Below are 23196 nucleotides of genomic sequence, written 5' to 3'. Positions count from 1 at the left end.
AGAAGATCAACTCTATACTAAGTAAAGATTTCAACAGTTTGCACCCACACAGACACACAAAGTATAAAGTACTGTTTGAAGACTAGTTTTACCATTAATTCTCAGAGTACCACTCATTAAGGACAGAGGTCCTACATGGGGAGCAAGTGCACAGTGACTCCTGTTGTTGATTTAACAACTGACACTCTTATTTATGATGTCAGTAATCACCCGAGGCTCTTGTCATGAGCTGCCAAGGCTATGGAACCTTGAGTCCACAAACTCCGACATTATTTAGACAAGGCCATAATCGAAGTGGAAGTTCTCTGCTCCCTTCAGAGAAAGGTACCTCCTTCTTTGATGGTCCCTTCTTTTCACTGGGATCTCACACATAGAGATCTTTCATGTAGGCATGTAGGTCATTTTTTGCCACAGTGTCTTGGCTTTTCATGAAAAGGCATTAACTTGTAACAGCCCTCCATAAGCCAGAAAATAGGCTTGATCAGGAGAAAACCACTTGTTTTGACGAGGGTGCAAGTGAAGCAGGGGCAAGCCCTGGCTAACAGGCTTGTTTCACAGAGCCTCTCTCCACCTGAGTCTCAGGGAAAGCACGTGCGCAGCTCAGCAACTGCAGGTCTTAGTCTGAAAGGCCACTGGTGGGGAGTTCTCACCGCAGCAGCCTGACTGGGTGAGATGAGCAGTTCTCGCCCAACCGGCTGGCCTTGTACAACAAACAGCGGTCGTGCTTTGGCGTTGTATGCCTGTAATGCAGGAGCCCAGCTCCAGATGTCAACAGGCCTGAAAACAGCTGCAGAGCAACTACAGATTCATGCCTCTTTCTTCTCGCAGCAGCAGGTGAGAACACACAGAGGATCCGCCTTTATCCTCACTGTAGCACACACACAGAGGTTCTGTGCTCAGCTGTGCCCCAGTACCTTAAATCTGCTTATACACAATAACAGGCAGCCAAGCAGTTAAATGGCAGACCTGTATCAGCTTCAAGGCTCAGCAATAGAGACGACAGGGAGGGAGCCTGACTTCATTTTCCCAGCACTCCAACCCTAGCCTCACAATCCTCACCCCAGACTCTACATGTCAGTTACCTTCTGGGAGAATCCCTGTGTCAGGTGTGTGCAAGAGAGGTGGAACATTGTATCCAAATTCCATAACAACTGTGTAAGCTGTAACAGCAATGATGAGTGAGGATGCAATATCAAATAAAATGAGCAAGGCTGTCCAGTTGCAGAGCTGATGGGTAACTCGGTGCGTATCTAATAAGCTGATGGGTTGGCTACCATTGCAAAGGTATGTGCCTAGTTCACCAGAGTATTTGCAGCCACTAACCTAAGAACAATTAGGCAAAGAAGTAAGTGGCACCAACAATGATAAAACCTAAGTATTGGGTAGGATAGTGGCAAGGAATTTCTCTTGAGACAACACTACAGCTGGCAAAAGGGGTCATCCCAGCCTCTTAACACCAGCCTTGGTGGGCCACAGCTTTTGTCAAGTATTCCTCCACAGGTAGGAATATGGGAGCGGTTAGCATTGGCTTAAAAGCTAAGTCAAATGTTTCAGTGAACAAGGTAGTGGCCCCTTCCTTGCATGGGTAGTGTGCCTTGACCATTACCCACGATGTCACCTTCAGGTCATGTTCTATGCCTGCTCCCTGTGGTGACAGCAAGGCAAACCAGGCCTTGCTGGCTTGCTTTATTTTCCATGGCCATGGGAGCAGGTGGCAACACAATGCTTTGTCTTTTTTTTTAAAGATTCACTTATTTATTTGAAAGAATTACAGAGAGAGAGAGAGAGAGAGAGAGAGAGAGAGAGAGAGAAAGTCTTCCATTTGCTGGTTTACTTTCCAGATGGCTTCAATGGCTGGAGCTGTGCTGATCCAAAGCCAGGAGCCAGGGGCCCAAGGACCTGGGCCATCTCCCACTGCTTTCTCAGGCCATAGCAGAGAGCTGGATCAGAAGTAGAGCAGACAGGACTCAAACTGGCACCCATATAGGATGCTGGCACCGCAGGCAGTGGCTCTACCCGCTATGCCACAGTGCGGGCCCCCGGCTAAATCTTAAACACAGTGATAGGTTTGAAGTTCATGGCTGAGGCAGTCCACCATACTGCTTATTGATGATACCTCTGTATGCAAGGGAGGGACGAGTTTCTTAAAGTCTCAGTAATCTACCCTCATCTGCCATGTCCCATCTGACTTTCCTCTGGCCTTATTGGTGAACTAAATGGGCTGTTGAGGGCTGAACGATGCCTACCTTCTCCAGTTCCTGGGTGGCTCCAGTAATTTCTTCATGATCCCGGCAGTTTGTACTGCTTGGTGTCTGTCACCTGCCTAGGTGTGGGTAGCTGTCGTGGTGGGTGGGCAGCAGGCTCCTCAGTACAGCTCTGACCATGCACGCTCGTGGGCAGGGATTCCCCATGGTAGTTTTTAGTCACAGGCCCAGTAGGACATCAGTGGCCAGTATGTACTCAGGTATGGGGGGTACATGCACAGTGTATGTCCGAGACGCTTTTACCCAGATAGAGCATTCTCCATAGCCATCTGTGGCTACTGGGGGCCTGGGAAACTTCTCAGGGTTGTTGTATGACAAAGTACATTCAGCCCCTGTGTCGGTCAATGCCAGCACTCTCTGAACATTAGAAGGGGACCAGTGGATAGCAAACTCCACACGAAGCCTGTTCCTACCAAGCTGGTATGTTGGCCTCCCCACCCACCCCAACCAAATTTAAGCGCCCAACTGTCAGTAGTCGTCTTAGACAGCTGAGGATCTCCCAGAAAATCCTGTAACCATACTGCTTGGACCCCTAGTGTCTCTTGGGTGCTTTATTCGAGTGTTCCCCTTCAGTGGCAGGAACCATTGTGCTGGTATTATTGTTGCCATAATTCTAGCAATATCTTATTGGTTTGCCCATCTAATTTTTCCCTGTCTGCCCTCACTGAAGGTTGACCCACATCTGGGTTCGAGTGACCTCAACTAGTCCTTTCCTTTCTTTCTTGAGTGGTGACCCGCCCTAGCCACATTGATAGGTGGTCCCTCGTCCAGGGCTGGCATCACCAACAGGGGCCCAAACAGGCCAGAGGGAGCAGCCTGCATCACAAGAGCCTGCATCCCTGCAGTAAAAACCGCCTCATCTGGCATTGCACAAGGCATTTCACACGCCCCGCTCTTCCAACAGTTGCTGTAGTTCAGTGTATGTCTGCCACCCGCTGGTGGCTCTGGGCAAGTCTCCGGCACCAGGCCACACCACACAAGGCTTCCACCATAATCCAGTCCAGAAGGGAATGATTTCCGGCCGTAGGATCGGTGGTCTGAAGCCACTGCTCCAAGCCTGGGTGCACAGTCGGGGATGCCAATGTTTCCACTTCCAGTCCTGAGAGCAAGATCCTGTCCACCCCTACAGCCCATGATTGGAGCAGCCAAGCTGGAACAGATTCAGAAGCCTTCTGCCTAAAGTTAGATCCAAGATCGACTAGTTCTGCCTGAATGTATGGGCAGAAAACTAAATGCTCCACCACTGTAGGCTGCCTGGAAGAACGCCCTGTTGCTGAGTCTTAACCTGTTGGGTGACTGCTGGGTGGACCTGGCGTCGCACCAGAGGCTCAGCAGCACCCTCATCATCAGAGGACCCAGCCACCGTGACCGTAATTCCCAGGCTGCCTCTGGTGTCAGGGGTGAACCAGAGAATGGTGCTGTCAATCCCCGAGGCACCAGTGGAATCTTCCCTCACCTTCTGATTTTCTCGCTCCTCCTTTATGGTGCACTGCATGTCCCATTCTTGGACCTTTGCCTGCAACCTAGCATTGGTGTCTGCTCCCAAGGGAGTTAGAAAGACCCACCCCATGGCTCCTGCCACTGCTTGGGCATACTCCTCTAGCATCTGTCCAAGCACCTGCAATGCCTTCTCTTTTCCTTTTTTTTTTTTTTTAAATATTTTATTTATTTATTTGAAAGTTAGAGTTACAGACAGTGAGAGGAAGAGACAGAGAGAAAGGTCTTGCATCCACTGGTTCACTCCCCAAATGGCCACAACGGCCGGAGCTGTGCCATTCTGAAGTGAGGAGCCTGGAGCTTCTTCCGGGTCTCCCACGTGGGTGCAATCTACTGCATAGCTGAAACCCACCTACCTGATAGGGTTATGAGTTAATTTATAGAAATCTCTGAGCACTGTGGAAACAATTAGTGTGTGTGTGTGTATGTATATATATATATATATATATAGAGAGAGAGGTTATAGTTAATACAGTTTACAATTAATACATAAAATATAGGTTATATACTGTTCCATATTTAGGAACTCAGTGAAACACGGTTAAGACTCTTAGAACTGTAGGAATCAGTGACTCCATAAAAGCACTGGAAAATTCTAGAGGGAACCATTTCCAAACTCAAGTTCTAACTGGGCTTACTCTTTTATGAGAGCTGTCTGCAGCCTCATCGATCGGTTTTGGTTATTAGCAAAAGCTGTTTTTGTAAACTTTTTGTGAAACCTGTGTACCTATTAACTGTTGCCCAGGTTGTGATGGTCGCTGAAGAAGCTACCCGTCAGCATTTCCTCATCGGCCTGTGCACATCTCTGAGATGTTGTGAGCCCACCACTTGGCGTGGGCGGCTCCTCCTCCCTCCCTTCCTACGGGTGGGTGAGCAGAGCTCTGCTTTAGTCACCAAGCCCACAGCCTCATGAAGAGGAGACAGAGGAGCTGGAGGGTGACACCCACACCTTGGCCTCACTGCACATCCAGGATTGGATTCTCCTAAGATTTTCCCACGGTCTTACAACAAACTCCCTTTACATAAGCCAGTTGGCCTGTGTTTGGTTTGTTTTGATTCTCAATAAATTACTGCCACGGTGGGAGGGTGGCCCAATGAGAACACAGCAGGGGCAGAGAGGGGGTGGTTACTGAGGATTCGGGCAGAGCTGGCAGTGTGGGGCCAGCCGTCTCCACTGTTGGAGTCCACGTGTCTCCCCTGCATCAGGGCTGTATCAGAGTGTGATCACTTCCCAGGGCCTTGAGTGAAGCATCCGAGGAGGGGCAGTCTGAGGTTACGGGGCAGAGCTGGAAGCAGATAAAGGAGGAAGAGACTTTCTTCCCTACTTACCCTCTTTTTTTTTTCCCCCGACTTCTTCCTATCCTACCAGAGTCTGATAAAACAATGTGCAAGTTATACTGTGAGACATGGTCAGGATTGACAAGGGTTGTTAGTCTTGTGGATTCTGCAGTCTTAAGAATAGGAATGAGGGGTTGGCACTGTAGCGTTGCGGGTAAAGCCGCTGCCTGCAGTGCCGGCATCCCAAATGGGCGCCAGTTCAAGACCTGGCTGCTCCTCTTCTGATCCAGCTCTCTACTGTGGCCTGGGAAAGCAGTAGAAGATGGCCTAGACCCAGGACCCCAGTACCCATGTGGGAGACCCGGAGGAAGCTCCTGGCTCTTGGCTTCGGATGGGCGCAGCTCTGGCAGTTGCGGCAACTGGGGAGTAAACCAGCAGATGGAAACCTCTCTCTCTCGCTGCTTCTCTCTTTCAAATAAATAAGTGCTGTAACTCTTTCAAATAAATAAATAAATAAGTAAATAAGTCTTTTTTTTTTTTTTTTTTTTAAAGAGGGGCTGGCATTGTGGCGTAGCTGCCTGTGGCACCGGCATCTCATATGGGCACTGGTCCAGGTCCCGACTGCTCCACTTCTGATCCAGCTCTCTGCTAAGGCCTGGGAAAGCAGTGGAAGATGGTCCAAGTCCTTGGGCCCCTGCATCTGCGTGGGAGACCCAGAAGAAGCTCCTGGCTCCTGGCTCCTGATAGGCACAGCTCTGGCCGTTGCGGCCAATTTGGGAGTGAACCAGCAGATGGAGCAGATGGAAGACTCTCTCTCTCTTTGCCTCTCCTTCTCTGTGTAACTGACTTTCAAATAAATAAATAAATCTTAAAAAAAAAAAATAGGAATGAAAGCCCCTTCCTGTGTGGCTCTGTGATAATCTTCCTCTGCAGGGGAGAGGGAAAAGGAGGGACAAACAGGAGAAAGGGAAGTCTCTAAGATTCCTAAGTGAGGCACAGGGACTCTGAATTGGGTATTGGAGGGGGACTGGGTGGGAAAGGCAAAGACTTACTTGGTGCTATCCAGGGGACCCTGGCTGAGTCTGGGTCCCAGTGAGCAGATCTGAGTATATGTGTGACAGGTCCTTATTACTATAGGTTGAGCATTCCTAATCTGAAAATCCAAAATCTGAAGCACCTCTGGATCCAAGCATTGAGAGAGATACTCAACCTGCCCAACCATTGCTAAAGCGGCTACTGCGCACGTGGTGTTTTACATGTATCAGCAAAACACGGGGTGCTGTTTCCGCCTTCAGGAGAAGAAGCTGAGGCTTGGACCTTGTGCAACTTGCCAATGCTAACATGAAAATGACTCACTTATACACAGAGGTAGAGCTAGGATGACTCACTTATACACAGAGGTAGAGCTAGGATCTGAATCAGTTATCTGAATCTACAACTTAGGGTTTCCCGCCAGCCACGCTGTCTTGGCTGTACATGATGTAGCATCAAGATATGGATCTGGAAAGGATATGAGGTTTAAGTGAGAACCGCAATGCTTCTGCCTTCAACATTAATGAAACCACATAGCTCGCAGCTTATGAAATCATTCTCAAGTCTTTAATTAAAATCCATACAGCACTTAACATGTATAGATGTTTTAAACTTTCAGTGACTCATATTTTAAAATTCTTTTGCACAGCATGTTGAGGCTAACTTCATGCTAGAAATCTACAAATGTACAACACAAAAATACATTCGGAGTCCATTGCAATGCAAGATTAAAACACTTTAATTGGCAAACAATGTAAAGATATTTAAAAAACAAAAACTATAAAATGAGCACATAAAAGTCTTCCCTTTTGAATTTTTAATAAAATACTGCTCTGTATAAGATCTAATGAAAAATTCCAGTTACTTATAAAATATATATGTGAGAAAAGAAATGAATTTATATATATATGAATGACACCTAATTATAGTATTTAAATGAACAAAATGTTGAACACGTTGGTAACACAGCACGCCATCTATTACTATACATCCAAATAGATAAAAACACTCAAAGAAGCAACTGGGCGCAGGCAAAAGAAAATATACGATACTTGAGGCCCTCTTTTTGTCCCCAAAATTTTAAAGAAACCAAAATCAAAACTACACAGAAAAACCCTTCATTATAAGGAAAAAGAAAGAAAAGAAAGAAATCAAAGGACTTACAACAAACTGTGGCCTCAATTCTCACTCCAATTTTTTCAGGAGAAACAAATGAGAATTTGGCTCCAAATTACTAAAACAGCTACAGAAAATTATTTGGCCTGGGCAATTTAATAGTATACCAAATATATTGAAACGATCAATAGCAATGAGTGTAATGCTGGGAAAAAAATTAACTTTCATAGGTTAAGCTATGTAAAAAATATATCTGTTGGAAACCACAGTTTCCTTCAGAAATTGCACTTGAGATGGCTGAATGCACTGACTGAGCAAGGCCTTGAGATTGGCTGACACACACACACGCACACACACACGCACACACACAGCTGTGGAAGCTGACATTCTGGACTACAGCTAGTTTATGCATGTTTCTCCTCCTGCTCTCTAAGAAGAATCTGTGACGTCTGAGTCCTTAACTCTGTAAGCTAACAGTGAAACACGCTGATCTGCCTGATTGCTCTGCTGGAGGTCCGACGCTGTCTATTTCAATACTGTTTACTGCTCCCTGGCAGAATACGAAGACGTCTGATGGAAATATAATCAAATCAGGTGGAAAAACATTCATTTCTGGAAGTTTAAGCTTTAGCCTGACTAGGAAAGGAGTTTCCTGCAAAAAAGACCGTTTCACTGGCAAAGCTTACAAAACGTACTTCAGGTAGACTGCCAGTTGGAGTACTCTCACTGTCTCTAGAAAAACAACAAGTGGACTTCTGTGATACGTGGTTTTAAGAGATGCTTTGCATAGCAATTTCTCTCCAATAAATTCATTCTCTTCTGCAGTAAAAACACAGTATGGAAGCAACATGGCACTAAGAAAGAAAGCAACCTCAAGAAGCTGAAATTGTACACAGTGGCGTTGAAAAAGATGCTCTGAAAACCGGGAAGCATGTGAGGATTAACTTCAGTGGGGATCTGCACAGCTGCACCTCGCTCACATGAGGGAAGAAACCAGGCAGCTGTATGGGAACTACGAGTGATACAAACGGACCTGATTTCCTTCTTCCAACTGCCCCTGTCTTTGCCTCCTCCTCTTAAAACCAAGAACCTGGATCAATTTGGAAGGAGTCTAGAGCCAAAGCAAATATCAGATCAAAGAAAAATAAATAAATTAGGAAAACCTTGCATTAACAGTTCCTCATCCCTCCCACTAATAGGAAAAACAAATTCTGATCTTTGCTACGTATCCCTTTGAAAGACAAAGATCTTAAATTGAAATCCAGGTTCAACTGAAGTCAATTTAATTTTTCATGCAATTGAGTCTTAGATGTTTAAGACTTCAGTCTGTATGATGTCTAAAACAATTAACACATTATATTTATCATATTGTAAAACTGAGGTTAGGACCAGGTAATGGAGGAAGGTGTGACAAGGAAAGAGACTGGAAGGGTCACTCTTCAAAATCCACTTAATTTGGTCCAAAAAAAAAAAAAAAAAAAAACATTGAACAAGAACATTTCGAAATAATGTTTCAGCGTGAAGAAGGCTTCAGTAGATTTTAGTACTCCAGTTACGTGGAAGCACGGAGCAATTTGGGGAATCTTTCCTTCTGTACCCTATACACCATCATTTACACAAAAAGTTCTCCTAAGTAAACAGCTGAATGAGCATATTTTTAAACTCTGGGGGATGGTTTTAGTCTGCCTTGCCAAAAGAGAAAAACTGTAAGTTTTCCAAAGTCCAGCTGTTTCTCAGAGATGTAGTGGACTCCCCCAGGCATGACTACCAGTGGATCCAGTCTCCAGGTCATCCTGAGGGAACCACAGCCTTTCCTCCATGTCCTTCACAGGGGGCGCATGCGCCGTGATCTGGGGGCCACACTTGGAACAGGTTTATGAGGATAAAAGAACAGGGAATGACTGACCGCTATGCAGTCATTATGAAGTTCTCTCCTTTTCAATCTTGACTGCTAGAACAACATGCTTTTTCTAAAAAGAAAAAGGGAAGGAAGGAAAAGAAAACACTTTTACTGCCTATCCATATAGAATTATCAGCTGGTTGTACTCAAATACTGGACAAGTGTCTTTATGGGCTCAGTGGCATGATGTTTAGTCAACCTACTCCTGAGCTTTCCAAAGATGGCCCACGAGCCTTCCTCTGTGTTCTGTAACAGATGTGGGCTGAACACGGTTTACAGAGCTGTCACACAGGCGTGATGGATGAGGCAGTCCTTGAATGCCAGAGTTCACATGGTTAAGTCAGGCGAAAAATATCCCACACTTTACAGTAGTAAGAGGCTAAGAGAACATTACTGTCACAAGTTAACTTTTCCTTGTAATCCCTTCCCCTTAAAACAGAGAATTTGTGAGGCAATAAAGATAAATACTGAGAATTACTTTTGCTCATTACTAAGATCCAACTGCAGAGAAACAAACAAGGAAAGGTGGGAACTGATGAACATCTGAACCTAGGAAATTATTAGAAAACAAAATCATAGAAACCCACATGACTTCAATAAATGATGAATAAACACCATTTATCACTTATACAAAAGGCACTACTAAAATACAAATATCCTCCTCATAGCTAGAGAAGCTCTGGAACCAGCAATTAGAGAAAGGAATACCAGCATTTAAAAAAACAAGCAGACTGAGACTCATGGCAAAGCTTTCAATGTGCTAAATGAAATCAGATACAATCATAAGCAGCTCCATATAAAGATTGTGGTTCTTTAAAAAAGTATAACTTACTTCTTTAAAAATATAAGCATATCACAAAAACTAAAGGATAAATATATATATTATACATATATATATATATATATATATATATCTATAAAAACCCAGGCCCTGGTACCACTGAGACATTTTCTAAAATAATTTTAACAGTTATAATATGACCAACACACCTCCACATGACATGCAAAGACGAAACGCCAGCATCACTGAACAGTTCGCATAAAGCTAAAATTACAGAACTCCAATGAGACAGGCAGTAAATAATGTACATCACAAACGGACTGTGCCTGTATCACAGCACACCTCAGATTTAAACAAAACTGACCTCCATCACTCCCAAGAAGCATTAGACATGGACCAACACCGGAGCTCTCACGTATGTTAAGTAAGCAGATCAAAAGCTACACAAAATAGTAACAACGTGATTCATATTTTGTTCTTTACTCTATAGAAGATAAATCTGTAGTAACTGTACCCTGTAGATTTTGAAACTTCATTTTATTAGAAATTACTAATGCTGGTTCTTGAATAATCTAGAAAACTTTAAAAGTACTAACTCAAATCTAGATTGCTATTTATGTTTCTTAACAATTAAATGAAATATTCTGATCAGTAATCTAAAGTTGCTTTGGTACAAAATTGAGAATAAAGCAAAACTGGCAGCACCACAACGCGTGTGATCATTTCACAGGCCCCTCAGGGACAGAGAACAGAAGTTAAATACACACACAGAAGAGCCGTTCTCTTGATTCATTTTGTCACATCATTAAAAAGAGAAAAAGAATCCCTACGTTTAGTCAATCATACTTGAGGCCCAATTTTCATGCTCCAATTAATTATACCCCAATGATAATGTAAAACAAAGTTAAAACAAAGTTTTACTATTATTGCTAAAAGGGTGTCTAAGTCATATTGGGGATATTTCTAACGAGGAGGCCAGTGGTTAGAGTGGTGCATTTTAATGCTTAGCCCACTCATACTATCTTAGCACAAGGTTTAATTTAGTTTTTTTTTTTTTTTACAGCTTTATTGAGGCATAACTGATGCACAACAAACTGCACATATTTAAAGTGCACAATCTGATATTTAACCTTTAAATAGCATGAAAAGTGCCTGGCAACTTAAAAAGGAAAACTTCCCAATTTAAACATATTATTTTAAAATAGTAATATGCTCATTTTTTATGAGACATGGATATGGACCTGTAAAAAAGGTGTTGTAAAGTAAACAAATTAATTGAATTCCAAGTACCAAATTTATTCAGAAGGTTTAGAAATGCCAAAGTTGACAGCCAGTTTTCTTGATTTTCTTCTTGAAGAACTTGGTGTTGACTTACGATGCGACGCACCATGGCCCTGAGAGGCAGTTTCAACTTGAACAGAAGACGAAGGCGGCGCAGTCTCAGAGGGCGTTAGGGAAGCTGATGGGCTCTCCTGCAGACTCCCTTTGGGGACATCAGAAGATCCTGGCTGGTTAGTCTTAGCCAGAGTGGTTTGAGAAGAACTCTGGGCCTCCTTATTCTCAATGATCTTTTTGTTTGCAACCCTTTTTTTGGTAACCTTTAGGAATAAAAATATCATTAATTAATAATATAAGAAAAAAAAACACAAATAAATCCTAGTGTCAAATGATACCATAAATAATGCTGCTAATCGTTGTCAATCACTGTTGATTTGTGACTTCTACTTTAACCTCTAGAATTTAGTAATAAAATACTAAAAGAATTTGGTTACAAAAATTTAAAAATTCTCTGTAAAATATTAAAAAATTAGGTTTTTGTATCACTTTGTGGTAGAACAGTACAGTATTACTTGCTACAACAGTTATTATTTAGAAGAACACAAACTTAGCAAGGACAGAGTACTCAGACCAGTACTGGATTTTGAGCTGGCACTGAAAAAATAAAACTGAATAAACATAGTAGTCTTTGAGCATTTTAAACAATAATTCCCTTAAGAAGATAATAATTCTCTTTCCAGGTCTCACCTGCAGAGGTATGAACTGATTATGCACGCCACCTGGCATCACTCCAGCCATGGGCATGGTCCCAGAATATGCAGGATGATGGAAGGGCTTCCCAGGAACTGGTACTGGTGATCCCCATGGCATTGAGCCGAAGAGATGAGATGGAGGCATTATATTAGCTGTTAAAAACCACAGAAAATCTTTCTCTTAGTAAAACAGAATTATCGAAGCCCTAACATTTAAGACCTTCTTCTGTTAGCCTTTTTTTTTTTTTAACTTTTCTTTGGCAAGATGTCCAATTTAACCTATAACTTCTGCTTAGAACATTCAATCCTAGCAGCCCTTCTTTGGACTGTGAACCCTCTACAGAAAGGAATTTATCATTATGCTGGCATGCAAAGACTAAGGGTACTGCATGCTGACATAAACTTTAGGAATATTTGAAATTATATTAAAAAATAACAGGGTCATGATACTGTTATTTGGGAGAGAAAATCCTGGGCACAAAGAAGTCTTAAGAATCTCACCTGCCCCCAATGCTAAGTTGCTTCCATAGTGATCCCAGCCTATAAGAAAACCAAAAAAGCTCAAGTCCTGAAATCTGATCATTTTCATATGACATGCAAAATCTTTCTTCTCCCTATTCTAGTATTTGTAATTCAAGGATTTTTTTCATTTACATTTTGTTTTTTTATTAAAAATGCATCAAACCAACGATTCCCAAACCTGATGTGTGTATCTGAATTACCTAGGGAACCTGCTAAATACTGACCTCTGGGCAGAGCCTCAAACTTTGTAAACCAGACCCTGAAGGGCCCAGAAGTAAGTAGTTACTAACAAACTCCACAGGTGATTCTTATGCAGACAGCTGACACCAATGCAGCATTTGGGAACAATTGCATTAAAAATGGTGATAATCAAGGCAACAGCACATTGCCACTAAAGAAGATATGCACTAGGTTCAAACCTTTACAGAGAGAGAAAAAAGCAGCCAGACCTGTATACAGTGTAGCTTAGTTAAAATTCAGCCACTTGAGGAATTTTTGCATCAGCGAAAAAGAATCATAATATATATTTAGTATTATTAGTTATACATAACAATTCCCAGGATGAAGAAAACCTTTAATTTGGAAAACACTAGTAAGATTTAGAAAATTAGGTCTTGATACTGCCAACAAGCAAGTTTGATGGGAGTCATAATGTTAAGATCTACTGAAAAGATGCCAAATACTGTTCAAAGCTTTTGGCTGCTATGTAATCATAACTGGAACATTTGGAGAATACCTACTAAAGACCAAAAACATTTCAGTTATAACCTTAAAATTCTTGGTACAGGTATGAATAAACTAGACAACATGAAAAGGTAAACATGAGAAAGGTAAAATTATCGAGCTGTAATTTAGGGTTCCTTATTCTCATAAGACACTTTTTTAAGTTGATTTGTTTATTTTCATGTGTTTGAAAGACTGTGAGATAGAAAGCTTCTGTTTGCTAGTTCATTCCCCAAATGCCTGCAACAGCCATGTTAGGCCAGTCCAAAGCTAGGAACTCCATCTAGGTCTTCCATGTGTGGCAGGAACCCAGGTACTGAAACCATTACCTGCTGCCTCTCAGTGTGTGTGTGTGTTAGCATCCACATGGGAGACCTGGATGGAATCCTAGGCTCCTGGAGTTTCAACAATTATTGGAGTGAATCAGTGGACCAAAGATTCATATTCTCTCTCTCTGTTATTCTCTTTCAAATAAATAAATAAATCTTTAAAAAAGAAAAAAGAAAGCAATACTAAAACTGTGGTTAGCAGCAGAGTCTATATGGGAGGAAGCAGGATTAGACGACTTGAAGGTTTCACTCTAGGATGAGCAGGTAGACAGCCAGCATTTGGTGGATGCCCTCTAAAAGTAAGTAGATCTTGTACCCACGCAGAAACACAAAGTGTAAAAATACTGTTTCAGTACTAGTTATAGCATCACTGCACATTAGACAACACATTAAGGACAGATCCCACATGGGATCTAAGTACACAGTGACTTCTGTTGCTGACTTAACAATTTGACACTCCTGTTCACTAATTATATACTGAATCGATTTTCTGTATATAAAGATAATTGGAAATGAAAAAAAAAAAAAAAAAAAAAACCTGGTGTTAAATTGGAAATGGCATAGAAAATTAATTTTTTAAAAAAAATATTATGTAGGATCTCTGTCTTTAATGTGCTGTACACTCTTATTTAATGCTATAACTAGTACTCCAACAGTATTTTTTTTCACTTTGTGTTGCTATATGGGGGCAAACTGTTGAAATCGTTACCTAATATATACTAAACTGATCTTCTGTATATAAAGAGAATTGAAAATGAATCATGATGTGATTGGAAGGGGAGAGGGAGCGGGAAAGGGGAGGGTTGTGGGTGGGAGGGAAGTTTTGGGAGGGGGAAGCCATTGTAATGCATAAGCTGTACTTTGGAAATTTATACTCATTAAATAAAAGTTAAAAAAAAAAAGTAAGTAGATCTTTTCTTTGGAGGTCAATGAATTTCTTAAAAGAATCATCCAACTTTTTACCTGTAGGGTAGGATATGTCTGGCTACGAGCTGGGAAAAGGGAAATTTATCTTAACCTTTGTATTTAGTCTCACATTTCTTTCTCTACTCTGTGCCTAGTGTTCCTGCATCCAGAGGTCCCCTTCAGAGAACACAGTTATGGTTTTTGCTTAAAGAGTCAACTGCCTGGTCGCACTGGGGACAGATGGGAGGGGGTTGTCCTATTACTCCACATAACTTTCAGCCAATCTCTCTTTACAACAAGCACTGTTAAAGTGTGATAGCTCCAATTTCTGAATCCTTGGGAATTGTGAGGGACAATCTAGTCACCAACTCCTTTCTCTGCTACATTGGTTACTTCTCCACTTGTTTTTCTCATCATAAACTCTTTTCAAATCTCTAATCTGCTGATATTTCTTCCCACATCTCCTGGTGAGTATATACTTTTAAAATCCTTTATTATTGGAGATGGAAGCATGTTCTAAATTTACCTTCTCTTATTAGCATTATTAATATAATATTTATAGTAAGGATTAGAGATGCAGAATTCCTGAAGTAACAGCTAGCATACAATAGCCACAGAAAAGTAATTTTCTAAGCTTAAAATAAATAAATTACTGGACTTAAGTGATAATAATGAAAACATAAAGAAGCCAAATGCTATCAGGTAAAAGGCTGGATGATATAAGAAATATCAAAATCAAATGAAGTTAAGATTTAGATTAATAAAATTATAAAATGCTAGTTTCAAAGAAATCCTTAATCTAGTCTACTACAAATAAAAAAGAGACCCAGAAAGTTGCATGATGTTTTTCACAGGTGTTTTTGATGTCTTATTTAAACTTCTGTTCATCAGTTAGCAGCTGCTGCGAAGTAAGGGTCTGAACACTATAAAGAACGGCCTTCTCCTGTGCAGGCTACAGGAGGCTTTGGCTGCAGGCTCACTTCTCAGTTTCTAGTATTGCTAGACACTTGAACAAAGGTTTTGATTTCTTAAAAAGTACACTTCTCAGCCGGTGCCGTGGCTCAACAGGCTAATCCTCCGCCTAGCAGCGCCGGCACACCAGGTACTAGTCCCGGTCGGGGCACCGGATTCTATCCCGGTTGCCCCTCTTCCAGGCCAGCTCTCTGCTATGGCCCGGGAGTGCAGTGGAGGATGGCCCAAGTGCTTGGGTCCTGCACCCCATGGGAGACCAGGAGAAGCACCTGGCTCCTGCCTTCGGATCAGCGCGGTGCGCCGGCCGCGGCGGCCATTGGAGGGTGAACCAACGGCAAAAAGGAAGACCTTTCTCTCTGTCTTTCTCACTGTTCACTCTGCCTGTCCAAAAAAAAAAAAAAAAAAATTATACTTCTCAAAAGAATTTGGTAAAAATGACAATTCATGACAAATATTTAGAAAAACAAAATTATTGTGGTCAGTGTTGTGGCATAGTAGGCCAAGCCTCTGTCTGCAGTGCTGGCATCCCATATGCATACTGATTCGTGTCCCGGTTGCTCCTCTTCTGATCCAGCTCTCTGCTATGGCCTGAGAAAGCAGTAGAAGATGGCCTAAGTACTTGGGCCCCTGTACCCACATGGGAGACCCAGAAGAAGCTCCTGGCTCCAGATTGGTCCAGCTCTGGCTATTGCATCCATTTGGAAAGTGAACCAGCAGATGGAAGACCTTCTTCTCTGTCTCTCCCTTTCTCTGTCTATAACTCTGCCTCTCAAATAAATAACTGAAATCTTAAAAAAAAAAAAGAAATCTTACCAGTAGGTTGGGGAAAGACTGGAGGAATGGTTCCAGGTGTTACAGCAGGATAATTTGGAAATATTGGTGGAGACAAAGGGAAGTTCACTAAGGAACCCTGTGAAGTATTAAAAAACTGTTAAAACAATGTAACAAAAACTTTTCACAGAGACTAAAATTTAATAGAGAAGTCATGGATAGTTCTTACCAACTGTTGTAAAGCAAAAAGTGCAGCTTTTTCCTTGGCTTCATTTTCAGAGTGGCACTGTGGCCCATGTACCAGCAGGCCATTAGATAACTTTACCTGGCAAACTGTCATGGTCTAAAAAAGAGAATATGGGTACCTATGAAATTACCTGTCAAGGAAGAGTTGATCTCTTCCCCTAAAGTACAGTCTCTGACTTGGGATGCTGGCCCATTTTACTTTATTCTTTTTGGTGCTTTCATAAATGGAACTGTTTTCTTAATTTCCTTTTCAAATTGTTTACTGCTTGTGTTTAGAAGTACAAGTGATTTTTGTCTGATTTTGTATGTTGCAACTTTGCTGAATTTATTTATTGGTTCGAATAGTTTTGTTGTTGTTTGTTTTGGTACAATCTTTAGGGTTTTTGTACAACATGTAAGATCATAACATTTGTAAACACAACTAATTTAATTTCTATCTAATTTGAATGTTTATCATTTTTTTTTTCTTGGCTAAAATTTCTAGTAGTATGTTGAACAGAAGTTGCAAATGTAGGCATGTTGTGTTGTTCCTGATCTTAGAAGAAACTGCTTTCTGTTTTAGGCAAGAATGTGTTAAGAACTTAGATGTACTAAGGGTAAAACAACCTTCTTGCAGCCAGTAGGTCTCAACATGTAGTGCTGGGAGTCCCTGAGACCCTTCTAGGAGTTCACTGAGATTAAAACGATTTCATAATAACATTAAGATGCTATCTGCCCTTTCACTGCCTTTTCTCATTTTCTCACCAGTAGTTGATACAGAGGACAAAAAGCTCACTGATGAAGTTTCAGATTCCACACTGTAACTAACCCTTAAGGAAACATCACATTTAAATTATAAAGTAGTATCAAATAATAGCCACAATTACCTAGAAAGGCTATTAAAATTTTGTTCTTTTTCCAACTAGCTGTGTGTGGCTACATGCTTTTACCAAAGCAGCATATAACAAGTGATTCAAAGTCCAAAGCAGGTAAGAGAATCCAGCCCCTTCTATTAAGCTAGATATGGGACAGGTTCTTAAAATGTACAGCATTACCACTCCTCTCACCAAATGTTTTGTAATTATTCTTAGTAAATAATGAATTAATCAACACTTAAACTTTTTTTTCCATTTTTAATTTCTAATATGGTAAATATGGGGTTCCCTAAAAAAGTGGAGGAGTTTCTAAGATCAAAATGTTTGAAAACTGCTGTTGTAGACCAAGATCCCTAGATCTATCATTCTGAAGAATTGCACCAAGATACTTGCTGGCCAGGGTCCTTTCCATCAGTTTCTTTGAGGGCTCTGGTTATGGGTAAATGGAATAACCAAAGACAGAAGCATAAATCCATGCTTTTTGTAAAGAAAAAAAAAAAAGTAAAAACCAGCCACGTTATATTTTTCTAGCCAAATATTTTTAGTCAACTTATTTAAGCTCAGTGTTAAAGAAGTTATACATATGGAACAGTTATACTATACCTGTGGTGTTCGAAGAAAGGAGAAATCTGGTTGTGGCATTCCAACGAGTGAACAAATTCGACAAAGTTCAGTTACCGGTGTAGACACAGGAGGAATCTGGCTGGGAGCAGGCCAACACACGTTGTCCATAGACTGAACATTATGGTACTCATTAACACTGTGAGGCTTATTCATATAAGATGCTACAAAAAAGACAAAAGGACAGTGTCTTGGGGTGGGTATTAAGACTCGTGAGCCATATCACAGTACCTAGGCTCTTTCTTGTCTCTGGCTCCTGACTCAGCTTCCTACTAATGTAGAGCCCTGGGAGGCAGTAGTCATGGCTCCAGTAACTGAGTTTCTCTCATCCATGTGGGAGATCTAGAAAGTGTACCCAAGCTCTAGGTGCAGCTGCCAGTTCTGGCTATTGTAGGCACTTGAGGAGTTAACTAGAGGATGGGAGCTCTCTTTCTCTCTCTCTCTCAAAAAAAAAAAAAAAAAAAAAAAGTGATATCTCAAATTATATAATTATTGCAGGGTTTGATAAAAGAGCAAGTGCAAAATTCCTGAGGGGTATAAAAATGAAATCTCCTATAAAGAAAATATGAAATCTATTCAGCACTGCCTAAAATTATTGTGGCTTCAATAAATTTTTAGATGATTATAATTAATCAATGAAAAATTATTAAAGATTAAGACATAAGCAGGGGTCAGTGTTGTGGCAGAGAGTAAGCAACTGCCTATGACATTGGCATCATATATGATATCTGCTTTGAGTCCTGGCTGCTCCACTTTTCATTCAGCTGTTTCTTACAGCTCCCTGCTAATGCATCTAGGAAAGCAGCAGACAATTGCCCAAGTGCCTGGTCTCCTGCCACCCATGTTGGACAACTGGATGGAGTTCCAGGCTCCTAGCTTTGGCCAGGTCCAGCCCTGGCTGTTGTAGCCATTTGGGGAGTACATCAGGGAATGGAAGACCTCTCTCTCTGTCTCTCCCTCTCTCTGTAACTGTTCCTTGCAATTAATAAATAAGTCATTAAAAAAAAAAAAAAAAAAAAAAGACCGAAGGCAAGGCAGTCTCAGAACTTAAGGATTAAGTGAAAACCAAATGATTTCAATTCAGTTTCCTATTAATGTGCCTGGGAGGGCAGTGAAAGATGATCCAAAGTGCTTGGGCCCTGGCACCCATGTGGGAGATTCCAGGTCTCCCATGTGGGTACAGGGGCCCAAGGACTTGGGCCATCTTCCACCACTTTCCCAGGCCATAGCAAGGAGCTGTATTGGAAGTGGTGCAGCCAGGTCTCGAACTGGAGCCCATATGGGATGCTGGCACTGCAGATGGTGGCTTTACCTGCTATGCCACAACACTGGCCCCCTAATTTTGTTTTAAAGTTTTATTCTGCTCTATTTTCAGAAGCATGTCTGTCACTACGATAAATGATCAACTCATTTCCTAGTAGTTTGGAGATTTTTTTTCAGTAGATTTTATTTATTTGAGGTGGGGGAGAGGTGGAGGCAGGGGTGCATGGCAGGGAGCTGAGTGAATGAGAATGACCCCATTTGCTGGTTCACTCTCTAAACGCTTGCAGCTGCCAAAGCCAGGAGCAGGAAATGCATCCAAGTCCCATGTGGATGGCAGTGGCAGGAAACCAACTACTTGAGCTATCATTGTTGCATCCCACTTTCTACATTGGTGGAAAGTTGTAGTCAGGAGCTGAAACACAGAATTGAACCCACTCTGATATAGGATGCAGGCATCTTAACTGCCAGATATCTATAATGTGTCAGATACAGAGTAACTGCTCTATATATCTGTAATAGATTATTTTCATTTTGTAAATAGGGAAAAAAGAATTTTAGAAAAGTTAAATAACATCTAAGTTATATAAACATTTTTAAATTACTGAGAAAGAAAGCTAGAATGTGAAAAGCTTCCTAAGTTTGGTTATCTACAGAATGAGTGTCTATAATAATGAAATTTAAGTAACAAAAAGATGATCTTTAGGGATCACGGATTTATTACTTACATAGTTATATTATGACATAACTGACACAAGTATAGAAACTATGCTTCTTTGGGACTGGTGTTGTGGTACAGCAGTTAAACTGCTACCTGTGATGTGGGCATCTCATATGGGCACTGGTTCAAAAACTGATTGCTCCACTTCCAATCCAGCTCCCTATTAATGTGCTGGGAGAGCACCAGAGGAAGGCCCAAGTGCGTGGGCCCCCTACACGCACGTGGGAGACCTGGAAGAAGTTCTGGGTTCCCAGCTTCAGCCTGGCCGAGCCCTGGCCGTTGTGGCCATTTGGGGAGTGAATCAGAAGATGGAAGATCTCTGTCTCTCCACCTTTCTCTGTTACTCTGCCTTTCAAATAAGTAAAAATCTTTAAAAACAAGAAAAATTATACTTTTAAGAATAAAAGTAGTTTTATCTTTAAAGCACATAATCAAATGAACTGAATCTTTGTAATGATAATCATTATCAGTAATAGTACTTAGTTTACTTACACAATTTCTTATTTTGTTTAGGCTGTGAGGCCAGTCCATATTCATCTTTTCTAGTAGAAGAAACAGTGACTTCATCACCAGATTTTTTCATCTCATTCTTACGGTCCACAGTGTCAGAGCCATCAATTTTTAGTATTTCTTTAAGCATCTTCGTTCCCTTCTTTGAAAATGATTCACATGAAGATGATGGAGGCAGGGAGAGGAAAGTTAACGTTAGATTTATAGTTTATTGATTTTTCTTTTGAAGAGATCCATTGTTAAAAATTAAGACACTAGTTACATCCAGTAGCGAGTAAGAGAAAATCAGTAGTCAAAAGCTAAACAAAACTCTGCTATTTCTAGATAAAGAAATAATACTTATCTTTGTGCTTAATCTTTGCTTCAGTCCCTAGTAGCAATATTTGAAAAGCAAGGGAGTTATTATGTAAAGAAAAAGATGGCTGAATTGCCCAGGGCAGCCTGGTTTTCCTCACAGGATGACAATAATAAGTCATATCAGTCTACACGAGGGAAAAATGTTTGAATACCTGCATGGGGTACATGTGCCTGGCCAACAGTAGAGAAGTTACCATGGCATAAAAGCTCCTACAAAATACGAACCATAGCAAATGACTGTGGTGACAAATGCTCTTCATTTGGAGGCTCTCCATGATGAGCTGACGGGACTTCATTTTCTTTGGAGATAGTCAAGGATGCTAAAATGTTCTCCATTCCAGAGTTATGCTAAAAGAATTAATATTTTGTGCATGAAGATGAAGGTAGAAGGATACAGAAAAGCTAACAGTTTTACATTCAAAATAGGTCATTTCATTTTTACTCAATCATCTTCCCAGGTATTAAAGTTTGGGAAGAGAAACTGAATAAATAGTGTTTTACCTTATCAATAGGATTTGGGTAACCAGTCACAACCTTTTGGGTTTCTGAGACTTCTGGACTTTCATTTCTCTTCAATAGCTTAATATTACATTTGGCAGGCCCTCCAAAAGTCTATAAAAAAGTAAGAATGACCTTTTTTTTGCAAATAAATTTGTAGTTACTACTAAATAGTGTTCAAAATAAATTGTTGCAAAAATTTTTATATGCGGTTTGTCTTTTATATCATAAGGAAAAAAAGGGGGCCTGTAAACTAGGAGGAGGGAAAATTACATATTTATCTTCTTACCCTTTCAATGAGATTTTGCATTTCCTTTGATTATGAACAGGAAATAAAGAACTCACACAGACTGCATGTCTGTATCCCCTCAAAATCCCTATGCTGAAACCCTAATGACATGGGGTGGTAGTAGAGGTAGGGCCTTTAGGAGCTAGTTAGATTTAGATGACGTTGTAAGGGTGGTGTCCTCAGGATGGGATTAGTATCCTCATAATAAGAAAAGAATAGGGGCTGGCGCTGTGGTGTAGCAGGTAAAGCTGCTGCCTGCAGTGCTGGCATCCCATATGGGCGCCGGTTCAAGTCCTGGCTGCTCCACTTCTGATCCAGCTCTCTGCTTTAGCGTGGGAAAGCAGAAGATGGCCCAAATCCTTGGGCCTCTGCACCTGCATGGGAGACCCAGAAGAAGCTTCTGGCGCCTGGCTTTGGATCAGCACAGCTCCAGCCATTGCAGCCAGTTGGGGAGTGAACCAGCGGATGTGTAACTCTGACTTTCAAATAAATAAATAAATCTTTAAAAAAAAAAAAAAAAGAAGAGAATAGAGCTTCTCTCTTCATCATGTTAGAGTATAAGAAGATGGGCTATCTTTCAGGAAGAAAGCTCTCATCAGGCTCCAGCAGATTTGAACTATATTTTAATAAAACTGATTTTTTTTCAAGTCTTATTTTGTTTCATTTTTGTTTCAAGGTGTATCTCATTTAATTTTTTTTTTTTTTAAGATTTATTTGAAAGAGCTACACAGTGACATAAAGAGAGGCAGAGGGAGAGAGAGAGAGGTCTTCCATCTGCTAGTCCACTCCCCAGTTAGCTACAATGGCTGGAGCTGCGCTGATCCGAAGCCAGGAGCCAGGAGTTTCTTTCAGGTTTCCCACGCGGGTGCAGGGGCCCAAGGGCTTGGGGCCATCTTCCACTGCTTTCCCAGGCCATAGCAGAGCTGGATCAGAAGTGGAACAACTAAGTCTCGAACTGGTGCCCATATGGGATGCCGGCACTGCAGACGGCAGCTTAACCTGCTATGCCACAGTGCCGGTCCCTCATTTTGTTTCAATATTAAAAGTATTATTCTACCAGTGCCTTGATCTTGAACTTTCTAAGCCCCCAGAGCTGTGAAAAGTACTTGTTGTATGAGACACCCAATCAATGGTATTTTTGTTATAACAGTCCACACTGCCTAGAAAACCACAATGGCAGTGATTCTAATTTTACTTCAATATAACAAGTTCTCCTTCAGTTTTTAGATTTTATTTTAGCATCAGAAACATTATTCTGGGGGTGGACACTTGACCTAGTAGCTAAAACTCATGTGTCCCACATGGGAGTGCCTGGGCTGACACCTGGCTCAGGGTCTGGCTCCCGACTCCTGCTTTCTGCTAATGCGGACACGGGGAAGCAGAGGCGGCAGCTCAAGCGACGGGGTTCCGGCTGCGCTTACCCACTAAATCCCAGGATCTGGAAGGATTTCCCTGTTCCTGGATCCAATAAGCAGGTGAGGTTTTTTTAGGACCAATTTAGGATCCCAACCTGGGGCCACTGTAAGCATTTGGGAAGTGAACTAGCAGATGGAAGAAATCTACCTCCCCCTCCCCCTCCCATAAATACAGAATAACAGTAAATAAATAAAACTATCTTAAAAAGTAAAAATGTTATTCTGAGAATAATAAAGGCTTCAAAGAGAACTGCACAAAAGTTTACTAATCCATTTTCTAGAGGAAAGGAAATTACAGTGTAGG

At 41.4% G+C, this 23196-nt stretch overlaps 1 protein-coding gene across 8 annotated transcripts in view; it reads right to left on the bottom strand.

Annotated features, from left to right (window-relative positions):
• Positions 1 to 6616: 6616 nt before the first annotated feature.
• XRN1 (5'-3' exoribonuclease 1) overlaps positions 6617 to 23196 on the bottom strand; it is a 117887-nt gene continuing 101307 nt past the window's right edge. For 2 of the 8 annotated variants that reach the window (XM_062213754.1, XM_062213773.1), the window contains exons 35-43: positions 21192 to 21302; positions 20916 to 21038; positions 20316 to 20475; positions 17825 to 18006; positions 16351 to 16464; positions 16164 to 16278; positions 12400 to 12438; positions 11894 to 12051; positions 6617 to 11466 (exon numbers count right to left, since the gene is read on the bottom strand). In XM_062213754.1, the coding sequence (XP_062069738.1) occupies positions 11164 to 11466; positions 11894 to 12051; positions 12400 to 12438; positions 16164 to 16278; positions 16351 to 16464; positions 17825 to 18006; positions 20316 to 20475; positions 20916 to 21038; positions 21192 to 21302 (1305 nt within the window). In that variant the 3' untranslated portion in view covers positions 6617 to 11163. The remainder of the gene's footprint in view (positions 11467 to 11893; positions 12052 to 12399; positions 12439 to 16163; positions 16279 to 16350; positions 16465 to 17824; positions 18007 to 20315; positions 20476 to 20915; positions 21039 to 21191; positions 21303 to 23196) is intronic. The other 6 variants (XM_062213781.1, XM_062213785.1, XM_062213763.1 and 3 more) reach the window with 5 other exon arrangements.

Source organism: Lepus europaeus, chromosome 2 (assembly GCF_033115175.1).
Source record: "Lepus europaeus isolate LE1 chromosome 2, mLepTim1.pri, whole genome shotgun sequence".
Classification (NCBI taxonomy): domain Eukaryota; kingdom Metazoa; phylum Chordata; class Mammalia; order Lagomorpha; family Leporidae; genus Lepus; species Lepus europaeus.
Note: the sequence above shows the minus strand (reverse complement) of the source record. Positions and strands in the feature narration are given on the sequence as shown.